Source organism: Artemia franciscana, chromosome 1 (assembly GCF_032884065.1).
Source record: "Artemia franciscana chromosome 1, ASM3288406v1, whole genome shotgun sequence".
Taxonomy (NCBI): domain Eukaryota; kingdom Metazoa; phylum Arthropoda; class Branchiopoda; order Anostraca; family Artemiidae; genus Artemia; species Artemia franciscana.
Genome location: NC_088863.1, coordinates 65,626,428 through 65,651,676, shown reverse-complemented (window position 1 = coordinate 65,651,676; position 25,249 = coordinate 65,626,428). Strand labels below are relative to the sequence as shown.

Sequence of the window (25,249 nt, the reverse complement as noted above, 5' to 3'; positions counted from 1 at the left end):
CAATCTATCTCTGCCTCCCAGCTACTCTTCCCTCTAGAACTAATACCTGTTTGTCTAATAGAATATGTAATACTGTGAATATGAACCGATTCACGGATCGTTTGACATCCTTTGACTGGTCCAAGGTTTTGGATTGTTAGGATGTTAATTAAGCCAGAAATGGCTTTACCAAGGGACTGAGTGATCTTATCAGTTCATCCTTTCCAGTCCTTAAATCAATCCAGAAAACTACCCATATACGCCCCTGGATGTCCAATAGCCTGATGTACTCTTTATACCGTGAAAAATACCTATATAAGTTACCTTGCAAAACCAGTAGCGTTATTGACCGAACTAATTATAAAAAAAAAAAGATATATATACCAAACTCGCCCGGGAAGCAAATAAAATTATAATTATTCAAAAATCTCTCACTGCAAAGGGAACTTGCAAAAAATTTGGTAAACAATAAATGAAATTCTTTCAAAAAAAAGAAAGGAATTCAAGATTTGTACCTATTAACCTTAAGGACATCAGTGGCAGAGTAATTGACCCAATTTAAGTACCGGATGCTTTTAATAATTACTTTACTAATGTTCTAAATGCTAACTACTGTTCCTCCTCCCAGTCAGTACACCCTAGCAAGAATCCCAGATCCACGTTTTTCTATCCAACTGATAGTAAAGAGGTGATTCAATTTATCGAATCTTTCTCAAATAGTAGTACACCTGACTTCTTTGGCATAAGTAATACGCTTTTTAGGACCGTATCTGCCTATGTTTGTGAACCTATTGTATGCATAGAAAATCGGTCTATGACCAATGGACTCTTCCCAGAAATATTTAAATCAGCAATTGTTATCCCGATTCACAAAAAGGCGATCCGTTTGAGATAATTAATTATCGTCCAATCTCACTTTTCATAGTTATATCTAAAGTGCTCGAGAGAATTATATTCTGACGTCTTTCTCCCTTTTTATTTGGGATTTATCCTTCAGATTCGTTAGTTGCTCCTCAACAATATGGCTTCCGTTCCAAATTTTCAACTGTTCATGCACCAATCGACGCCTCAGAGCTTATACGTTCCCAACTTGAGGTTAAAATTACTGTATTGGAAGGATTCCTAGATTTTTCTAAGGCCTTTGATATGGTTGATCACAGCAGTTTATTAAGCAAACTCAGCAACTTTTGAATTCGTGGAGTTCTCCTCTCTTGGTTTGGATCTTACGTCTCTGGTAGAGTACAGAGTGTGATTCTGGTTGGGACCTGTCCGAAGGGGCGTCCAGCTGGGCTCTGTTCTTGGTCAAATACTTTTTCTCCTTTATATTAATGATTTGGTTACGGACCTGGGTCCATCAGTTCGCCCAGTACTTTTTGCTGACGATATCAACTTTTCCATCACCGGGCCTAATTTACCATCCGTCTTCACCTTTACTCATATCCTTTAGAATAGAGTACAGGAGTCGTGTCTCGTTAACTACATGACCATTAACAGCAAGAAAAGTCAGGCTGTATTATTTCAGGCCCCTTACAAAAAAATTAAGTTCAGCAAGCACTTGGCCTAAAATATTCTACCAATCTCCTCCCGCGTTTGAAGTTACCAAGTTTCTTGCTGTCCTTAGAGACTCCTCCCTATCATTTGTAACACGGGTTTCCAACATCAGAACCATAGTCTTGTAACAGGTAAGCATGATTAATCGTGTGAATTATTTTTTTCTTCCCAATATCCTTGTCACCCTTTACTACTCTTTTATTTACCCATATATCTCATACTGTGGACCTATTTGGGGCAACACTTATCCTTCAGTTACTAATAAATCGAAATCTGCCCAAAACCGTGCTGTCAAAGCAGATTTTCACCTACCCCGACTATATCCCACCCAGGACTTGCATTCCCATTTTGGTATCATCCATTTTGAAAAAATCATAAAAAATTAAATCTATCCCTTGCATACTTACCATATATATATATATATATATATATATATTTCTCCCTGCTTGGTTTTGCATGGAGTCATTGCGTGGCATATCTTTTCAAAGAATCAGAACTTAGCTGGCTTTTACAGTGATTTGGGACTGAACTGGTACATTTAAGCAATCAGTCAGTTCTGAATATGCTTGTTCTAAAATTACTTAAGACTTATCTTTTTGAGGTGAGCCTGCAAAAACCTCCAGCTTTAAAATTGATCCTTTTTTACACCGCCAAACGTCCTTGGTTTTGTACTAATTGAGGTTTGCGTCTGGTTATTACTCTGAATTATTGCTCGGACTATTTTTGACTAAAAATGACCATTGAGGAATCTCTCTTTTTTGAACCAAGTGAAGACCTACCTTTCAGAAACTTTCTAGATTCTAGAGTCACCATTTAACAACTTTGACAAGGTGACACAGTAGGCGCATTTCTCATGCTAGTTAAGATGTTTTGCACTAACCCTTAGGAAGTTTTTTTTATTTATAACAAGCATGAATAAATTAAAAAAAAGGAATTTGAAGCACCATTGGGAGTTCACCAACAAAGATTTCTTACCATTTTTTCCTCCAGTATTCAAGACTTTTGCTTCCATAGTGCAACAGTTTTAGCAAGTGATGATCCCACCGATAGCCTTTCTTATATGCACTTGCTACTATCCTAATTAGTCGGCTTTATAATAATATAATGCATTATTTTCATGGAGCGGGTATCTAAGTAAAAATTTCAAATAATTGGAGAATTCAGACCGGAGTTTTAGTTTCTCGGTTTGAGTGAACTAATCCCATATCGCCGATATTTACAATGTTGCCTAAAGCCTTGTAAGAATCTAGCTATTCAGACTAAACTTCAAAATGACAAGTTTGCCATAACTTGGTCGCATACTTTAAGCATTATTCTCAATATCAGATACTTCATATATTATCCAGGAAGGATTTTTGATTGACCAATCGTCACACACAAATTTTCTCTGCTGTGCTGCTTACTTTCCAGAGGATTAAATTCCAAAAACTCAGCCTTCAATGTGTTAAAACCGTAAACTGACGCTTTCATATCCAGCAATCAGACGGTCAATATTCTTTTCCAGAGAAGTAAAATTACAGCTTAATATAAATAAGTTTTCTTTATACGTAAGAAGACTAAAATAGCAGAGATTGATGCTAAATCTTTCAGAATTTTTTTTAGTCATTTAAGATCTCAGGGTGTTAAAAAGAATAGGATTTAATACAGAATCTTATCAAATATTTGATAGAAGTCTGATAGGTCTATTCATATAAATCCCCAGCTAGTTTCACTTTTATAAAATTTGATGAATGCCTTTCAGATATAAGTGCTCAACGCTTACATCAACCCCAAATTCAAATTATTTTGGAAAATCTCAGACAGCCCAATGGATTCAAATATACCAGAAATCTATGGACTGGCATAAAGAAGGAGGATCCAATTCCGAGACCTCTATCAATAGTATTTCTTAGCAGTATACGTATATATGCGCAACTTGGATTTTAGTGGAGTCAAAACTGTCAGTAACCCAGTCGGACCCGTCCTAAAATTTCTTGATACAGAAGCAGCTTGAGGACTTTACTTGGAACCCTAGAAACGGTAGTGGATCTACATCTTGAGCATTAATTTGGATTTCTCCCTTTTGGGGATTATTTAACAGTACAACCGTGAAAAATAAACCAGGGACCATATCCCTGTTAACACACCTGAAAAAGGAGAGAGATGTTATCAAATTAAAGGTCTTTACCTTGTTTTGGCTTCTTTGGACATAACCCATCAAGACCTCGTACTTTTCCGCGTCTTTACTTGTTCACTATTTTCCCTACGGCTTAAAAGTGCAAGATATAAGATATCTTGCACTTTTAACAAAGTTATGAACTTTTTGTACAAAAGATTATTACAATCTTACTTAAGCTTGAGATCTCCAGAATCAAATACTGGAAGGTATTTAACCAACTAATCCTTCATAATACCAAAAAGGCAGGACGTAGCAACAGTTTGAGATCTCTTGAAGAACTACCACATTATTTTTAGATCTTCATCCCCTTGAACTAAAACTTCATCAGCTTCATAGCTTTTCACCTATATTTAATCAAAATAATCCTTTTCGTATTCTTATACACATAGAACATCATCACTTGCTAGAGCTTATAAGACTCTTTCTAAATATTGTACCTCAACGTTGAATATTTTTCGCTTGTTTTACCCAAGGACATTTGTCCTACCTTTGTTTTTCAGAGCCAAGAAGAATTCTTGTGACATAGAAAGGCAACTTTTTACTTAGTTCTCAGGGCGTGGTGGATTTCCTCACAGTACATGTTTTGTCTAAACAGATCTTGGAGATCGTGCAGACGCAGCTAGAATGGTACTTTGTTTTTGTTCAATTTTGCGTCATAATTGTATTGACAAAGCACGATTTCCATCGTCTTTTACCCCGTTTTAGTAAAGTGTTTCTTAGTTGTGGGGTTACGTCGGACAGAAAAAATTGCTTATGCAGCAACTGCATAACAATTGAAAAATAAACTACACAGGAAAAGAGAGCTAGAATATTTCATTAGTCTTGTGAATCGTCCCTAAGAACAGATCACTAATTGACACTACTGCAAAATCGTTCAAGTAGTGAACCGCAGAATAGTTCTGTAAAGTGATACACTAAACTTATTACGGATATTCGGCTATGTTCTGGCAGAAGTGACAAGGTTACTGTCGTCAGCAAAGGCAACTAGGATGGCATCACCAATGATTGAGATATTTGTTTGCGGATATGGGAGCATTTGAGATGTTACAGACGACCTAAAACTGTTTTTTTTTTTTTTTTTTATAACCGTGAAAAATAAGGTCTTACATGGAAACAATCCATCCAGATAAATATAAAGCAAACCAAGCACTAGGATGCAATCATGGCTTGCATGATTTTTTTCTCATGAGAAAAAAATTTGTCGCATGTTAACATATTTTTCTCATGTTTTTTGAGGTTTTCTCATGTTTTTCTCAGGTTTTTAGAGATATACAGTTTTTTCTCATGTTTACCTTCATTCGATATAATCTCCAGATTTCTGTTGATTTGAGCTCTGTCCAACTTGAAGTTTATGATCTTTCGCATCTTCTGGCAAATTGCAGTGTGTCTTTATTGCCCGCAAAAGGGGAATTTTAATTCCGCGAACCCTAATTAACGACTTAGTCGGCAGCTTGTCCCATGACTCACCATTGTTGTGTTCAAAAAAGGGTTGATTTGATTTGATTCTCAGTTCATAACTTCATCTGACCTGATCAGGATCACTGGTTAATATGTGTACAATAAGGACGTGGTTTACCTTACGCGGACGAATTTTTTTTAGTGTAAATACCAAATTAGTGAAACTGAACAATTATACATCCCTGCACGTGTGCAACCCAAGAAGTATGCTACTGACCTCTCCTAGGGGTTAGGTGGCCTTATACATCTATGATCTGTTTCTCTACCAAAATAACATGGTTTAACTTGAAACCAGTTCTTAACCTGTTGCCAGTTCAAGGATTCTATATAACAAATTCGATTACACTATTCTTAAGGGTCTTATAGATATTCGGTATTTGCCAGACTAATAGCCTCGCCTATATCAAAATAACGATTTTGAGTGTCGGGGAAATCAGTTTCACAGTTTAGGAGGATGGCTTTTAAGATGTAGGACAAAGCCAGCCATAACAAATCTTTTTTCAAAGGGTCAAATCTGTTTTTATGTCCCGATATGTTTAAATTTTATGTCACTGTGTTCAAATTGTATTAAAAGTGTATTATTTTACTTTTCAAAGTATGTTGTTTTGTTCTTCTTTGGGGTGACCGGAAATCTCAAAAAACAGTTAGAATGGAGGGATCGGTGCATCAAGGACCCGATCAAACTGACTTGTAAATAAAACTTTACTTGGTCCAGTAGTCGTAAGGGAGTGGAAGAAGGGGGTATCCGGAATATCGAGTCATGCATAAATTTTGAAAGGGTGACCGAGGGGTACAGCCCCTCTAATATTTTTCTGGAATTCCTCAAAATTCCGGAAACCTGGATGTTCAAAAGCCCCTTTTTCCAGGATTATTTTGATATACTTTCCAACCGGTTCATTTTCCATATACGAGAAGAAGAAGACGTCAAAGAATAATCCAGAAGCCCAGATTCCGGAAGTTCCGGGAGGTGAAGACCGGACTTAAGACTCTAAAATATATTTTCGATTCTACTTTGTTCTGTCTCTCTATTACAGACATTTCTACCACCAATACAAGTTGTATTGGTGGTATTATGAAACTGGTCTGTGAGACAAAAAAACTGTTTAAAAGCTCCTGATTTTTTTCCTGACTGAAAAAAAACTCTCCCGATAATATCCTGACCTTTTTGGAGTTGTCACTGGTTTAAAAAAAAAGTGGAAGCACTGCTTCAAAATCCCGGCTGACTAAAAGAATACGGCAGAAACAGGCTTAAGCTGGCAAATGACGCGGCAACACTGGCAAGCAGGGTGCACTGTTCAAAATTCAATATTTTTATTTAAACGTTTATAAAACACACACAATAAATTGGGTCGAAGCTCACGGAGCTTGCTGGCAAAATACCCCAGTCTACTTATAAGTATCTGCCCGCCCACAGAGGCCTTACTCGTTTGCTTTAGTTTCTTGTTTTTCCTGTTTTGTGTAGTGTTTGTTTTGTTTCTTTTATTGATACTCCGCTTTGACTTTTTGTAGCGGGTTAAAAATAAATTATTATTATTATTATTATTATTAATATAAAAGGGTCAAGCCGGAGACACAAAGTCGATTGACAAAAACTGTGCAGTTACTTCAACTACATTTGAAATCTGTAATCGTGCAAATTCTGGCGTCCCACTGGATTTGACTGTAAAAAATAATTCAGATATTATAATTATAGGTACATTCCCACAAATGAGATAAGATGTTAAAAAAAATAAGGATAATCCTTACACATAATATTTAAAATAAAAAATTAGCGACGAAGTCCACACTGCCTTTCCATAACAAACACAAAGTACAGCAATAGGGGGAAATGTTTTTGAAGACAGTGGAAATTAATTAAGTGAAATAATTTATGTTTTAGAAGCTGAGATTGAAAATTGAAAATAAACTACCGTTTTAAGATGTATTAATTATCCGTGATACTGATAAACTGGATTTTACTATCGATCGAAAGCCAACACATAACAATAGATATCTCCATTTTAATTCAAATCACCCCCCACAAGTTAAAAGAGCAGTTGTAACCCCTCTCATTGATCGTGCCCTGAACATTTGCTCCGATTCATATATAAATACAGAAATAAATTTTATCAGAGATATTATTTTTGGTAATGGATACCCATTCTTTTCGTCAATTGGCAAATACCGAATATCTATAAGGGTCTTATAGATATTCGGTATTTGCCAGACTAATAGCCTCGCCTATATCAAAATAACGATTTTGAGTGTCGGGGAAATCAGTTTCACAGTATCGGTCACCCTTTCAAAATTTATGCATGACTCGATATTCCGGATACCCCCTTCTTCCACTCCCTTACGACTACTGGACCAAGTAAAGTTTTATTTACAAGTCAGTTTGATCGGGTCCTTGATGCACCGATCCCTCCATTCTAACTGTTTTTTGAGATTTCCGGTCACCCCAAAGAAGAACAAAACAACATACTTTGAAAAGTAAAATAATACACTTTTAATACAATTTGAACACAGTGACATAAAATTTAAACATATCGGGACATAAAAACAGATTTGACCCTTTGAAAAAAGATTTGTTATGGCTGGCTTTGTCCTACATCTTAAAAGCCATCCTCCTAAACTGTGAAACTGATTTCCCCGACACTCAAAATCGTTATTTTGATATAGGCGAGGCTATTAGTCTGGCAAATACCGAATATCTATAAGACCCTTAAGAATAGTGTAATCGAATTTGTTATATAGAATCCTTGAACTGGCAACAGGTTAAGAACTGGTTTCAAGTTAAACCATGTTATTTTGGTAGAGAAACAGATCATAGATGTATAAGGCCACCTAACCCCTAGGAGAGGTCAGTAGCATACTTCTTGGGTTGCACACGTGCAGGGATGTATAATTGTTCAGTTTCACTAATTTGGTATTTACACTAAAAAAAATTCGTCCGCGTAAGGTAAACCACGTCCTTATTGTACACATATTAACCAGTGATCCTGATCAGGTCAGATGAAGTTATGAACTGAGAATCAAATCAAATCAACCCTTTTTTGAACACAACAATGGTGAGTCATGGGACAAGCTGCCGACTAAGTCGTTAATTAGGGTTCGCGGAATTAAAATTCCCCTTTTGCGGGCAATAAAGACACACTGCAATTTGCCAGAAGATGCGAAAGATCATAAACTTCAAGTTGGACAGAGCTCAAATCAACAGAAATCTGGAGATTATATCGAATGAAGGTAAACATGAGAAAAAACTGTATATCTCTAAAAACCTGAGAAAAACATGAGAAAACCTCAAAAAACATGAGAAAAATATGTTAACATGCGACAAATTTTTTTCTCATGAGAAAAAAATCATGCAAGCCATGATTGCATCCTAGTGCTTGGTTTGCTTTATATTTATCTGGATGGATTGTTTCCATGTAAGATCTTATTTTTCACGGTTATAACAAAAAAAAAAAAAACAGTTTTAGGTCGTCTGTAACATCTCAAATGCTCCCATATCCGCAAACAAATATCTCAATCACTGGTGATGCCATCCTAATTGCCTTTGCTGACGACAGTAACCTTGTCACTTCTGCCAGAACATAGCCGAATATCCGTAATAAGTTTAGTGTATCACTTTACAGAACTATTCTGCGGTTCACTACTTGAACGATTTTGCAGTAGTGTGAATTAGTGATCTGTTCTTAGGGACGATTCACAAGATTTAATGAAATATTCTAGCTCTCTTTTCCTGTGTAGTTTATTTTTTAATTGTTATGCAGTTGCTGCATAAGCAATTTTTTCTGTCCGACGTAACCCCACAACTAAGAAACACTTTACTAAAACGGGGTAAAAGACGATGGAAATCGTGCTTTGTCAATACAATTATGACGCAAAATTGAACAAAAACAAAGTACCATTCTAGCTGCGTCTGCACGATCTCCAAGATCTGTTTAGACAAAACATGTACTGTGAGGAAATCCACCACGCCCTGAGAACTAAGTAAAAAGTTGCCTTTCTATGTCACAAGAATTCTTCTTGGCTCTGAAAAACAAAGGTAGGACAAATGTCCTTGGGTAAAACAAGCGAAAAATATTCAACGTTGAGGTACAATATTTAGAAAGAGTCTTATAAGCTCTAGCAAGTGATGATGTTCTATGTGTATAAGAATACGAAAAGGATTATTTTGATTAAATATAGGTGAAAAGCTATGAAGCTGATGAAGTTTTAGTTCAAGGGGATGAAGATCTAAAAATAATGTGGTAGTTCTTCAAGAGATCTCAAACTGTTGCTACGTCCTGCCTTTTTGGTATTATGAAGGATTAGTTGGTTAAATACCTTCCAGTATTTGATTCTGGAGATCTCAAGCTTAAGTAAGATTGTAATAATCTTTTGTACAAAAAGTTCATAACTTTGTTAAAAGTGCAAGATATCTTATATCTTGCACTTTTAAGCCGTAGGGAAAATAGTGAACAAGTAAAGACGCGGAAAAGTACGAGGTCTTGATGGGTTATGTCCAAAGAAGCCAAAACAAGGTAAAGACCTTTAATTTGATAACATCTCTCTCCTTTTTCAGGTGTGTTAACAGTGATATGGTCCCTGGTTTATTTTTCACGGTTGTACTGTTAAATAATCCCCAAAAGGGAGAAATCCAAATTAATGCTCAAGATGTAGATCCACTACCGTTTCTAGGGTTCCAAGTAAAGTCCTCAAGCTGCTTCTGTATCAAGAAATTTTAGGACGGGTCCGACTGGGTTACTGACAGTTTTGACTCCACTAAAATCCAAGTTGCGCATATATACGTATACTGCTAAGAAATACTATTGATAGAGGTCTCGGAATTGGATCCTCCTTCTTTATGCCAGTCCATAGATTTCTGGTATATTTGAATCCATTGGGCTGTCTGAGATTTTCCAAAATAATTTGAATTTGGGGTTGATGTAAGCGTTGAGCACTTATATCTGAAAGGCATTCATCAAATTTTATAAAAGTGAAACTAGCTGGGGATTTATATGAATAGACCTATCAGACTTCTATCAAATATTTGATAAGATTCTGTATTAAATCCTATTCTTTTTAACACCCTGAGATCTTAAATGACTAAAAAAATTCTGAAAGATTTAGCATCAATCTCTGCTATTTTAGTCTTCTTACGTATAAAGAAAACTTATTTATATTAAGCTGTAATTTTACTTCTCTGGAAAAGAATATTGACCGTCTGATTGCTGGATACGAAAGCGTCAGTTTACGGTTTTAACACATTGAAGGCTGAGTTTTTGGAATTTAATCCTCTGGAAAGTAAGCAGCACAGCAGAGAAAATTTGTGTGTGACGATTGGTCAATCAAAAATCCTTCCTGGATAATATATGAAGTATCTGATATTGAGAATAATGCTTAAAGTATGCGACCAAGTTATGGCAAACTTGTCATTTTGAAGTTTAGTCTGAATAGCTAGATTCTTACAAGGCTTTAGGCAACATTGTAAATATCGGCGATATGGGATTAGTTCACTCAAACCGAGAAACTAAAACTCCGGTCTGAATTCTCCAATTATTTGAAATTTTTACTTAGATACCCGCTCCATGAAAATAATGCATTATATTATTATAAAGCCGACTAATTAGGATAGTAGCAAGTGCATATAAGAAAGGCTATCGGTGGGATCATCACTTGCTAAAACTGTTGCACTATGGAAGCAAAAGTCTTGAATACTGGAGGAAAAAATGGTAAGAAATCTTTGTTGGTGAACTCCCAATGGTGCTTCAAATTCCTTTTTTTAATTTATTCATGCTTGTTATAAATAAAAAAAACTTCCTAAGGGTTAGTGCAAAACATCTTAACTAGCATGAGAAATGCGCCTACTGTGTCACCTTGTCAAAGTTGTTAAATGGTGACTCTAGAATCTAGAAAGTTTCTGAAAGGTAGGTCTTCACTTGGTTCAAAAAAGAGAGATTCCTCAATGGTCATTTTTAGTCAAAAATAGTCCGAGCAATAATTCAGAGTAATAACCAGACGCAAACCTCAATTAGTACAAAACCAAGGACGTTTGGCGGTGTAAAAAAGGATCAATTTTAAAGCTGGAGGTTTTTGCAGGCTCACCTCAAAAAGATAAGTCTTAAGTAATTTTAGAACAAGCATATTCAGAACTGACTGATTGCTTAAATGTACCATTTCAGTCCCAAATCACTGTAAAAGCCAGCTAAGTTCTGATTCTTTGAAAAGACATGCCACGCAATGACTCCATGCAAAACCAAGCAGGGAGAAATGACCTAGGTCCAAACAAAGGATTTTCCTTGACTCATTACCAAACAAACTAAATCCTATGCACGCAGAAACAAGATTAGTCATAATTTTGTAAAAAGTAAGCTAAGTTCCAAGGTGAAAAAAATAATCTAAATCTTGAAGGTTTAGGAAGAGCTAGGCTACAAAATTTTAGTGCCGCATTGTGAAAGCGAAAAAGTCCTTGCTTAGCGCAAAAATTATCCAGGTTCATTCTAAGAGCAAGGAATAAGCTAAGGTGTTTGTAAGCTAAGTCATTTGATCAAAGTCATAAAAAAATCAAAGTTACAGCTTGATGCAACAGCAGCTCAAGTACAAATTTACTATTAGAAATAAGCCCTTAAAGCCAATAGAAAAGCCCATGTCAATAACTTCCTAGTTAGAAAAATAATCAAAGTCATGGTTTGATGCAACAGCAGCTCAAGTCCAAATTCACTATTAGAAATCTGGAATACACATAAAAATAAGATAAATTCTGATTCCATGTTAAAAATAGGAAAAAAGTTATATAGAACCTATGGACGTACCGGATAAAGATAAAAGCTGAGTTTTAACTTGAGAGGAAAATAAAAGTTCAAATGTAAAAAAAAAAATATTGTGTTTGCAAGTAATTGACATATTTTCTTGAATATTTCGCTGACAAGGAAAAGGATTTGTCCTTGTTTAACTGTTATTTGTACATCATGGAAAGGAAAAGCGCTCTTCAAAAATACTATATATTTTAGTTGGATAATTGTTAATAAAAGATAGATAGAGATTGTTGTTTACTGATTCATGGTGGTTTGGAAGACATCTTGGAACAAACAACAGCCTCAGTATTCACACTACTTGACAGATGGCTTAGCACGAAAAACCAAGGGGGACCTCTTCCATCACCTTAAGCTATAAGTTCGTTCCCAGTAATATTGAAACTAGCGGCACCTTTCTCCTAAATGTATTGATGAAGCCAACCACTTTCAGAGCCTCACGAAATGGCTTCTTTTGGGGTAACAAATCTTTTCATTTGTAGAGCTGTAAAAGGATCAACAAAAATTCTAGAATGATGTCAGGATTGCGATCACCCGAACATGGAATATGATTTATGACCTCCCACACATGGAAAGAAAAATAAAAAAATTAAACTTTTTTGCTTTGTGGGGCTGATAGTTTAATATCAGAAACCATTATGTTTTCCTTAATGTCAAAAAAGTTTGACATTAACAGGAATATCGATGTTGATAGCAATATCGATAGCAAAACAGAGATACTTCATTGATAGGCTTTTATTGTCGATCTCACCACATTCTAGAACTAATTAAAGGCTTCCACCTAAAGGATTTTCTGCATGAAAATTGTTTTTTTATTACTGGCTTACCGGCTCCATTACAGGTGATGATATGCCACTAGTCGTGGTAATTACATCATTTTCCAACACTGAGGTATTTGTTATACTTTCTCTTGAACGTATCAAGGGAAGCATTTCCCGGGATTACCTCGGCCGACAGGCTAATCAATGTGACCTTTTCAAATATTCTTGATGGGGAGTACCCTGCATGAGGTGGACTTGACAAGCTGTAACTTTGACAAGTTGATCGCAAGGGCTTTGCTCTGTTCGGAACAAGCTTCGATAGCTCCTCTGATGGCAGGTTACACATGTAGTCGTAGAAAACCAACTTGAACACCACGTTGAAATGTACCTGGAGAGCCGTGGGGTTTTAACCATCGTGTTTCCAGAGCATACTGCACTAACCGGTTGATTCTGAATCCGTTGGAGCGGAGTGTTGCCGCTTTTTGATGCACCAGCGAAGAGAAAACATGTATAATCCAAGACAGGCCTGATACGCAAAATTAAAAGTAGCAAAATAAACTCATCAGGGAGGAGGTTTTTGCATCTTAGGATAGCTCCTGGCTTCTTGGAACAAGATGATCTAATTTTACTGAGACTCTCAATCCATGAAAGATCCAAAGAGAAGTAAACTCCAAGAAGGCATAGTGTATTAACTCGTGTTATTGCCTTTCTTTTGAAGAAGATATCAGGATGAGCTCTCATCTTACGTGCCTTAGAAATTAAGAGCTCTGTCGTTTTCGATATATCAAGCCACGCATCTGCTCACTTTTCACTTCTCAACTTGCACTTCGTCTTAACGTTCGTGTCAAGTAAGATTAATTTTTGAGAAACATCTGGAAAAGACAATTTCATTAAGGGAAATGAAGAGACAGAAGAATTGAAAAATTCTGGGTTAAGGATGTACTTAAACACTTAAAGCCCGTACTGCAAAGAGCTTTAACTACCTGTTTCACCTTTTTTGTGGTTTTCTGTAAACTGTGTTACTGGTTTTTCATAACAGATCTACTAACACTGCTTTTATTATGGCTCTACGAACTCTTAAGGAATATAATTGGCTAATATTAGCTTATTTATACTCACCTTAAAACACGTAAAAAACGAAAAAGGCATTGTCATTAAAACAATTATCCATGACAATCCAGCTAATAGCCATCCACAAAGTCCAATACCAGAATCAACATCATCGGCTAGAGAATAGAAAAAAAAGGATAAGACGAAAGTAAGGAAACCTTCAGGAGACTTTTCTATTCACAATAGAACAATCTTGAATAAACAAAATACATGAATAAAACATTGACTCTCATCATACACAAAAAGTAATTGCACATTTCCATGGAAATAAAAACTCAAATACTGGAAGCAGACTAGAGTAACTCTTAATTAAATGACTGAAAGTTGTTCACCAACCAGTTCAAAAACTTGGTTTAAAGATATATCTTTTCACAGAAACTTTTTTAAAACTACCTTTGCTTAACGAATATTTTTAGTATTGGAAGTTTTAGTTGATGCTATGTGTTAGCAAATTCTTGGAACTGGTATTTGGATTTCAATTTTGAAACCTATCCCAAGTTCTTACTAAAAGTTAATCTTTAGTGCTTAGGTTACTACTATCTGGGAAATAAAGCAGCGGTCGGTGGGCTACCTAATTTCACGACCAAATGTATTTAAGCATTAGGTAGTAGATTACTGGTTGTCCTTCTTAAGAAAATGTAAGGGATTAAATAGATTACATTATAGTGTCCAACTTGAAGATGAAGCTCATGAGGTTGCATTAATTACATCAAAAGACACTATACGCATCTAAGCTATCTAAAAGACGCATGGGACACCTTAGAAGTAGCTAAAGATAACAAGTTGTAACTTTTAGGGAGCTATGACAGATTTTCTGAATTTATTAACATCAATGTATAATATTTTACTGCTACACTGTTTTGTTGCGTCCTCCAGATCCCTGGCAACTTTATTCTCCAGCTTACGCTCCTTTAAGTCTCCAGTTTGAACTTACTGAATACGTTCTCCACTTCAATTTTTGTCCTCCTATTCTCTTAAGAGCAATCACTTAAACTCTTCTCATATAAGTGTCTCATTTTTTATCTAAACTCAGAGCATTTTTTCTATATTACTGGCTGTGTCATTAACATCTCTCCCCATCACGTCGCTTGATGTTTTACACACCATTTTCCAAACATTATTAAAATTATTATCTTCTATGGTGTCAAATTCCAGACTATGCAGTTCCATATTGAGCTGCCCCCGCAAAGTTCCTCACACACTATCGTCTCGGAGTCTAACAGCCTACTAACTTCCAAAAATGTGGTTAATTTTTAGATTAAACCTAGACACTTAAAGATTTACTTTTAACATCAATAACAGCACTCCAGTGTGGAGTAGTATCTAATAGCAATCCTTACCATCTTGAATTCACGGTATTAAAATCAGTGAGAAAAATCATCTTACTAGCATATGAGTATGTGTTGACTGGTGGGTCGTTTTATGACCAAAACGGTAGTGGCTATGACTAGCTTGTTGACAGTACAAAATTGTAGTAGTTTATAACTGTTGCTATTTTCAAATCTTACACTAAGGATACCCAGGGTAGGATAAAATCTATCTTTATTCCTACCAGCCGGCGTAGTACACTTCTCCTGAAAAAAAAACTGCACTGAAAATCAGCACTTTTTAGTTGTATAATGAGCAGCTGAGATGTTATTTTTAATACATACCCAATATGAGGTATATGAGGAAAAACAATCTGTATTAAGATCAATACCGTATTTTTCTAATGATTACCCCTGAGCTTGGTTGATGGTGATTGCAAATGCTAATCGAATTGGGAATTGCAATCTTTTAAATTGAAAAGGCAGATCTGTTGGAATCATGGGAATGCGAGGAATAAGAACAGCCTCACCCAAAAAAGGCCGTGTCAAGATTGTCACCTCTGTTACGTTTTACATTGTTTTTTTTTTACGGCAAGTCCCGTGCCATTGCAAAGCTTTGGTGGGTTAATATTTCGTAACAGTATTATTGGCACGCCTATTTTTAGTTGTAGCACGTGTGGTGGAAACCCTAGGACATCCAGGGAATTTAAAACTTCAGATGGATAATTAACCGCTTCATTTGGTCCCAGAACTGTGTCGACTGAACTGTATAAATTACTTCCTGGTCTCGAATCTTGGTTAAAATATATAGCCATTTATAATTTTTATAATTGGTTAGAATATTCGGAAACACTTTTTCAACCAATTCATTTTTGGACGTCACTAAATTACAGAATTCAGCAGGCAGTTGTATACGTCCTGAAATTGAGTCTACTGGGAGCTTTCAGTTTCCTATTGCCAGCAATTGATCTGAAAATATTTCACCAGAGTCATCGTTTTGCAATCGGACACGCAAATTTATAGTTAATTATAATGTCTTTACCTATGCCCCTAAATTAGAATTTTTCACGCAAGAATTCATTTCGTCTGCAGGGGTTGATCCAGGTTTTACTGGCGTTTGCCTGAAATCTCCCGCAAGCAATAGTAATGTACTGCCAAAGGGTTTCAAATTTCCTTGCAAACCTCGCAATGATCTCTCCAGAGCCTCGAGCGATTTTTTGTGTGCCATTGTGCACTCGTCCCAAATAATAAGTTTGCATTGCTGCAATACTTTACCCATCCCAGAAGATTTGGATATATTGCACGTAGGAGTTTCTGTAGAATGCAAATACAAAGGCAATTTCAAAGCGGAATGAGCAGTTCTTCCACCAGGCAGCAACGTTGCGGCTATTCCAGACGACGCAGTTGCCAACGCTATGTCATTTTTTGATCGAATTAATGCCAGAATCAATTTTATCACAAACGTTTTACCAGTACCTCCTGGCGCATCCAAGAAGAAGGTTTCTCCAGCGTTTTTATCTACACAATGCATTATCTTATCATAAATGTCCTTTTGCTCAAACGTTAACTTAGAAATATTATTTTATACATACGACAATAGATCACTCGTGCTGTAATTTTGTTCACGATCCAATTCTGTACATGTCAAAACAGCAGCGTTACGATTAGGTGAAGGCATTCCCAAATGCTGACCCTGCTCTATGATAAATTTGCCCTTTTACTTTGAAAGTAGGCATAAATTGATCTTGATTTTCGATTTGCTCACCAAACGACGTCACTTGGAAACATGAGTTATATTTTCTGATGTTTAATAAAAACGCTTTGATTCTGACGTAGTTCCAGTAAGCAAAGTCTTCAATGGCTCTGGTGGTGCAGTCCTCGGCACTCTTTCTTTTGGCTTTATCTCTTTGAGCCTCAAGCCTGTTTTCATGTTGTTCTTGTGATTCCTCGTTACAATTTTTTTGGTAATTTCTCTTTGAGACGCAAGGCTCTTTTCACGTTGTTCTTGTGATTCCTCGGCACGCTTTCTTTTCTTACTTTCTTTTTTAGCCGCAAGTCTTTTGAAATTAACTCTTTGAGCAGCTTTCTCGGCTGTTTCTTCTGCCATTGTAGGATTTATACTAAAATTTCTCGCACGATTTGAATCCTCGGCTGTCTCTTCTGCCATTGCAGAATTTATACTAAATATTATCTTTTAATCGCAACCAATATATATTTATAATGACGACATTTACAAAGCCTTATATACTTATAATGACGTCAACTTATAATGATGTCATATACAAACACAAAATACATACATGACGTCACAATGCTCAATACTTATAATGACGTCAGTCGACAAACATACATACAACTTATTTATATACTAGCTGTTGGGGTGGCGCTTCACGCCACCCCAACACCTACTTGGTGGGGCGCTTCACGCCCCCCCAAGCCCCCCCCGCGCGCGAAAGTTGTTACGCGCCATATTAGTTACGCGCCATTGTAGCTGTGTCTCTGTGTCCCACTTGTGAATAAAGATAGATATAAATATATATTTTTAACTACGTAAAACATGCGAATATACAACATTCTTCGCTGTCCCATTGTCTGTGCATATAAATAGCATTTATATTCCCTGTGTCCCGGTCGTCATTTGTGTCCTGGTGTCCCAGTTTGTAATTTCTCTTCGAGTGTCCCGGTCGTCATTTATATTCCCTGTGTCCCAGTGTCCCGGTCGTCATTTGTGTCCCGGTGTCCCGGTCTGTAATTTCTATTCAAACAATCCCTGTGTCTCAGTCGTCAATTATATATCCCACCTGTGCCCCCGGCGTCCCCGTTGTAGTTGTGTCCCTGCGTCCCGGTCGTCATTTATATTCCCGGTCGTAATTTGTGTCCGGGTGTCCCAGTCTGTAATTTTTCTTTGAGGTTCCCGGTCGTCATTTATATTCCCTCTGTGTCAGTCGTCATTTGTGTCCCGGTCTGTAATTTATCTTTGAGTGTTTTTTCTTTTTAGTTGTTTTTAGTTTTATACATTTTTTCAGTTCTTTTTTCTTCTTTATTTTTCAGCCTCACTATGAAGTACATATCGCCGAACCTTTGTTTTTTAACTTAAATCTGGTAGGCATTGATGACCTTATCCAAGTCAAAATCCAAAACCCAATCATCATCGCTATCATTTTCAGTTTTGATATGTTTTGACTCTCGCTTTCCAGGTGGATTTTCATCTAACTGCGCGGTTTTGCGTTCTTTAGCCGCAAGCCTGTTTTCTTGCTGTTCTTGTGATTCCTCAGTACCCTTTCTTTTCTTACTTTCTTTATCAGCTGCAAGCCTGTTTTCTTGCTGTTCTTGTGATTCCTCGGCACGCTTTCTTTTCTTACTTTCTCTATCAGCAGCAAGTTTTTTGGCATAGACTCTTTGAGCAGCTTCCTCGGCTGTTGCCATTGTAGGTTCTTCAGTCATTTTACAATTAAACATTTTTCCGTGAACGCATGTCTTAAATACCATTAATGATGTCACCGTCATAGCAAAAATGACGACAACTAACTTCATGACGTCAGTCGACAAAGAAACATGACGTCACCTGACAGACAGACACACAGACAGACAACTTATTTTTATATATATATATATATATATATATATATATATATATATATATATATATATATATATATATATAGATATACTAGCTGTTGGTGTGGAACTTCGCGCCACACCAACACCTAGTTGGTTGGGGCACTTCCTACCCCCCAAGCCCCCGTGCGCTAAGTTGTTACGTGCCATATTAGTTACGTGCCATTGTAGTTGTCTCCCTGTGTTCCACCTGTGAATATATATATGTATATATATATATATATATATATATATATATATATATATATATATATATATATATATATATATATATATATATATATATATATATATATATATGTTTTTAACTACGTAAAACTTGCGAATATACAACATTCTTCGCTGTCCCATTGTCTGTGCATATAAATAGATTGTCAGGTTTACCGACCTTTGAACATGCAACATACAATTGTCCATGGGAAAAACAATCCGTATTCAGATCTATACCGCATTTTTCTAATGATTGCCATTGAGCTTAGTTGATGGTGATTGCTAATCGAATATTCCCTGTGTCCCCGTCGTCATTTATATATCCCCCCATGTGCCCCTGGTGTCCCCGTTGTAGTTGTGTCCCTGTGTCCCGGTCGTCATTTATATTCCCTTTGTCCTGGTCGTTAATTGTGTCCCGGTGTCCCGGTCTGCAATTTCTCTTTGAGTGTCCCGGTCGTCATTTATATTCCCTGTGTCCCGGTGTCCCGGTCGTCATTAGTGTCCCGGTGTCCCGATCTGTAACGTCATAAAGTCTTCAATGGCTCTGGTGGTGCAGGCAGTTGCGGAAGTTTAACTTTTCCTGAGGCGCAACTAATTCCCATTGTTCCACCATTACATTTCAAGGCCTTGCAATAGGGACAAATTTTAGACACAGTCCCGATTTGAACACATCTACTCAAGCTATAATCATCGACTGGGCTACCTCAATGCCAAGCGATAATTTTCACGTTGCTCTTGTGATTCCTCAGCACGCTTTCTTTTGGCACTATCTCTTTGAGCCGCCAGCCTGTTTACACGTTGTTCTTGTGATTGCCAACATCTGAACACATCTACTTCAGTCACATCTTGTGACTGAACAATTGAACACATCTACTCAAGCTATAATCATCGACTGGGCTGTACCTGCATGCCAAGCGATAATTTTCACGCCATTGCTGGCATGCCATGTCATGCTGGCTGCCATGTCATGCTCCGCATACCATGCTGGAGCCCGGTGGCGAAGCCGCCGATACCCAGTATCAAGACAATTTCATTATTGTCCCTCCGTTGTTAAGATTGACATATGCGGTCACCTTCACACCTAAGTTGATAAATGCGGTTGCATTCATACCTACCTTGATAGAATTAGTCACTCTAATACCTACGTTGGTAAAAGAGTGTCACAGAATACATACGTCACCATCCACGGACATCTAACTGTCGAGAAAAAATAAAACATTGCGTGCGTGTGTTAATAATTTTTATTATGCATGTGTTATAACTGATGTGAAATTATATTTCTTAATATTCATTTTTCAGCTAAAAAGAACCGCATCGATTAAAAAATAAAATCTATTATCATTACTATTTTAGGTCAACAAAGTCTTATTGTCACCACCAACAGAGACGTACAGCCTCTTTTACGGTATGGAGACACCTACATTGTCACTGCAAGTAGAATGTCAAGACAATCATCATATTGACTTTTCCCTCCGATAGCACCGAACTATCAGGGTGTGAAAAAGCACTGAAAGATTATTTTGGAGCGGTGAGTGCTGATAATATATTTAATAATAATCACCATATTGACTTACTCTCAGAAAATAACGACGATCCAGAGTATAATTGATAAATTTATAAAATTATACTTTGGTGAGGCGAATACGACTACCCCTAATATTTTAATGAAAATTAATTTAGCTCAACCATTTGCATTTGAACAAAAAAGTGTGTCAGGGAATGATTATACTCTGGCTGACTGTCTCATTCCTAATACTCTCGGTGAGTTGGGTGATTTTATTCCACGCTCCAATCCTCTTATACAAACTTATGTTGAAGAAGGATAGAGTGGTACTGATGTGGTAGAGGAAACCCCTGAAATGCCATATGAATGGCCAGACTTTTATTTTTCAAACTCTGCCTTGCACAATATATATTTTTATAGGGCTGCATCTGGGGACCCTTTTAATACATTGATAGTGAGAGATATTGTCACAGATCAAATAGACATAGTACACTCCTGTGGAAGCAGGATTCCAGCCCATATTGAATGACATATTCAGAAATGTGTTGAGAGAGATAGCATAAGATATTGCATTTCACAGTAATTGCATTTTTTAAAAGAAAACTCAGGTGATGTGGACTGATACTATGTGCAAACCAAAATGCTAACACTTCACCCACGCTTTCGGAATTCGGAGATTGCATTTATGGACTTGTTAGACATTGTTGCGACAAAACTAGATAACTATAATGAGAGGGGGAGTGGAGCAGTGGTTTTTCTTTATTGAAAATTTAAACACAAATATATGTAAATTGAAAAAGATTTTATTTTAAGAGGCTTCAGTGTTTCAGTGTTTCAAATATGCATTCTTTGTAGCAACTCACAAACCCCATTCTTGGGATAGTATGAATAAGACAAAGTAAGGAAAATTGGTAGCTAAAAGAGAAGTGGCAAAGCTTCTAAAGCAGATTTTAATTGTTTAAATGGTCAGTATTAAGTGACACTTAAAGAAATATATTTTTTAGTGTGCTAATGAACATTTAGCATGCTAATGCGTGCTAATTTTTATAATGTGCTAATGAACATTGGTTTTACTGTTTTACAACATGATACACAATTTGAGGAGGGTGAGTGCAGTAATAAAAAGGGAGTGATATATCCAGTGAGGGCTCCGTCCATTGAATCAGTGAAGCAATGGGTATGGCATCTCGGTCTGGACAAACTCCTTAAAATTCAATAGAAGTAGTTGATTGTAGGTGGAAAAGATTTTTTTATCAATATGTTCTGTGTTCATAAGGCAAAGTTTAAGTGTATTTCTAAAATTGTTTTTTTTTCGCTATACCCAGGGCCTGTCCAAGAGGAGGACGGGTTTCGAGCTTCGGCTGGCCACCATCAGTAGCTTCCCCGCCCTTATAGTGAGAGAGGTGGTGGGACTCGTTTCTAAGTGCATTTTCATCTGTGAAACTTTTCTGATAGTGACTAAAAATGTTTTATAATTATTACAAAAATAAAAGAAAAAATGTATTATTCTAAATTGCTGTTATTCTTGAACATCATAGTAGAACTGATAGGGAAATTATTATTATTTGTCCATTAGACAACTACTGCTTACAGTTGTATACATTCCAGCTGTTGAAGAAGACAACAATATATATATATATATATATATATATATATATATATATATATATATATATATATATATATATATATATATATATATATTTCAATTTAAAGCACCATTCAGATAGTTTCTTTCTGGTCCATCCAAGTTGGGCAAAAAAATTCTAACAAAAAACTATTAAAAAGTGTGATCAAGTGTTTTTGGAAGACCTGGAAAAATCTAGTATTGCTGCAGTGTTTGACAAAAGTCCTATGGTAAAATAAAGACTATTGCATCAGACACAAAGTTCCTACATGGAAATGAAGTGTTCAACCTTTTTGATGATTTAGCTTGATGATTTAGATTATTGATGATTCAATTATCCGCTGAACGATGATCTTAGGAAATACTAAAATTGTTTACTTTTCGCTCACATCATAAACAGATTTCCTTAACTCTAGTTCCACATAATCTCTTTCATAAGAGCAAAGATGAGTAAATTGCTTTGAATTAAACCTACTATATCATTTACAGAGTCACGTCACGTACAACGTTTCCAAATGGAGAATAACCTTATGTACTAGCCAAATAAAAATCAGTAGGCTTATAATCAAAGTACCAATTGTTTTCAGAGCGATGACGTAGAAACTAAATTCTCTTACAGTTCCAACAGTTGAAGCGTAAAATGATGTTTTTTACCAGTGCAATTTATAACCATGACGATACCAGTCTCTTGGAAATGAAGAAAAATGTCGTTTAGGGTCCTTTCCATTCCTACCTGGATAGGTATTTTCCAGCTGGTCACATTTTTCATGGTGAAAATAGTAAAATAAGAATCCTCTATTATGAGAGTCACAAATTTCTTCAAAACAGAAATTACAGTCTTTAGTTTGTACTACATATTCTCTATGCAAGTTACACGGATCGCATAAACTAAACTCTTCATCATATTCTTCTAAAATTGTACAATTTTCACAGGATTACCAGCTGCCCAGGGTATACATGCAAAGTTGACATTTATGGATTATTTTTCAATGTTGACTCTCTCACCGCCTAAATGAAACTGACTTATGATCGATAGAGAGAGTGTTCTTTTTTAAAGAGAGAGAGAGGAGTAATCGAGTGACATCATAATTGAAATTTATCTGAATCTGTTTGAACAGGATGTTCTAAATTGTCAATTTATTTATTGCTGTCATAGACAATTATTTTGATAGAATCTTGAATCATCAGAGCCGTCCTGACCGAGTGGATTCAGGATCCTTCGTCAGAGAGGACACGGGTTTGAATCCCATTGTACCCAATTATTTAGTTTGGGACGGGGGTCAGTGGGGTGACCCTGTAAGCTTAGCCAGAGTCGATCCAGCTCTAATGGGTACCTGGAGAAATCTGGGGAAGGTAAACAGGAAGGGTGTGCGAAAGAACTGGATGGTTGGCCCCTAACCCCCCAATTGCACTTCCTGGCTGAAGGGCCAAGAAACGGAGATCAGCACCGCCGGTAGGAGATCAGCACCGCCGGTAAAATCTAATACCGTATCCTTTACCTTTTTTACCTTGAATCATCATTGAATTTCTAAGGTAGTGTTCAAAAGCCAATCCAAAATAACATTCTGTTGTGTTTCAATGAGTATGTCAATAAATTGATTAAATGCGTTTGGACCACAACTCATAAGTATTATACATTAATTCAAAGTTGTAAATTCATCTTTCAATAATATCATCAAGTATTCTTTGAGAATTTATTTTCTTTTTTACTGATAAGTTTTGAAAACACTTATTTGGATTTAGGAAAATTTCCAAAATCTCAAGTGTCCGCAAGAATTTACGCTTCATAGTTCCATCCATTTTTTAATCCTAACACTCTCATAGCTGACTGAGGACTAACAGATGAATCCAAAGATTTCTTCTACTTCAGTAATACTCCTGGAGTGTAGTGGTATCAAAGAAGAAAACATTTTCGATCTACGTCATATATCAATTAAACTTATTGTCCTCAATATATTCTAATATTGCATTTTAAAGCAACTTGAAACTATGTATATGCATTATATTAAAATTTTATCCAAAACATAACAGCTCCTGTAGTTTGAATTGGCTTGGTGATATCACATATCTTGCAAACATACCATCCTATTTAAAGCTTGGCAGAAATCCTTTTGTAATTTATAATGGTGCGTTTGGTACTCTTGTCTTTGTATTATTTCTGATGCCAGCTCCACTACCAAGTTCTAATAGTGTAAACAAACCATTCAATTTTGGTAGTATGTCTTGTCAAATAAAAACTTTATGAAACAAATTCAAACTGTTCTTTGTCTGAATTCTACCTTCTTACTTTTATGAAACACATTGAAAGTCCAGCCTTATATTTGCTCTGGTTGTTACGAAGAATATTAAGGCCTTATGGTTAAGTTTTATAAGTAAGTAAGTAATACTAATACTTACTAATACTAAAGTAAGTAATACTTACTTATAAGTAAGTTTTTAAATACCTTCTTCTTGCAATTGGAGCACATGCGCTCTGTTATTCTCCATTATTACACCAAATATCACACATAGAAAAACCATATGGCTTTTTCTTAGCTGGGTTTATATAGTTAATGAAAAATCTTATTGTATGAGACAGCATAACCACACAAATATGACACCGTACCTACTATGACTTTAATTCCCATAATTTTCATATGTTTGTTTTCATAGCAAACATTTGCTATTAAAACTAATCAAACCAAGCCTTTTAACTATAAAATGGCTCCCTCATATCTTTAGTTTTAAAACACGGGAAGTAAAGAAAGCGTTTCTTACCTCCAAAAACAAAATCTTGTTCGACTTTCTTTAGTCCGTTTGAAGGAGAGCTTTCAACTTCTGCCATTTTCCCTTTGTTTATGTGCTACAAATATCTTGCTAGTTTGCTGTAAATAAAAACAAGCTTACCAACTTGATTTACTAGAATACATCAAAACTTATTTAATTAAATAAACACAAGCAGTGACAGGACTCTAGTTTCCACAATACCCATAGCATTACTCCTTTCTTCCTTTAATGATTTAACTTGAACGGTGATCCCCTCAAGACGCAGGTATTAATTTCATCATAGGAATTGTTTTCTAAAAGATGCAGGTGTCTGTTATATCATAAGGTTTTCTTATTACATAATAGAGAGTGTTTAAAAAACCTTCAGTGGACTAATTGTCCCAGGATTTTTAAGATTTTTACATAGTGGAGAGTCTTTAAAGAA

At 36.1% G+C, this 25,249-nt stretch overlaps 1 protein-coding gene across 3 annotated transcripts in view; it reads right to left on the bottom strand.

Moving 5' to 3' along the window:
* The window catches only part of LOC136032961 (band 7 protein AGAP004871-like), a 113,193-nt gene that overhangs the window by 48,060 nt on the left and 39,884 nt on the right, over nucleotides 1–25,249 (bottom strand). For all 3 annotated transcript variants that reach the window (XM_065713470.1, XM_065713451.1, XM_065713461.1), the window contains 2 exons: nucleotides 24,817–24,923; nucleotides 13,803–13,909 (listed from right to left, as the gene is read on the bottom strand). In XM_065713470.1, the coding sequence (XP_065569542.1) occupies nucleotides 13,803–13,909; nucleotides 24,817–24,883 (174 nt within the window). In that variant the 5' untranslated portion in view covers nucleotides 24,884–24,923. The remainder of the gene's footprint in view (nucleotides 1–13,802; nucleotides 13,910–24,816; nucleotides 24,924–25,249) is intronic.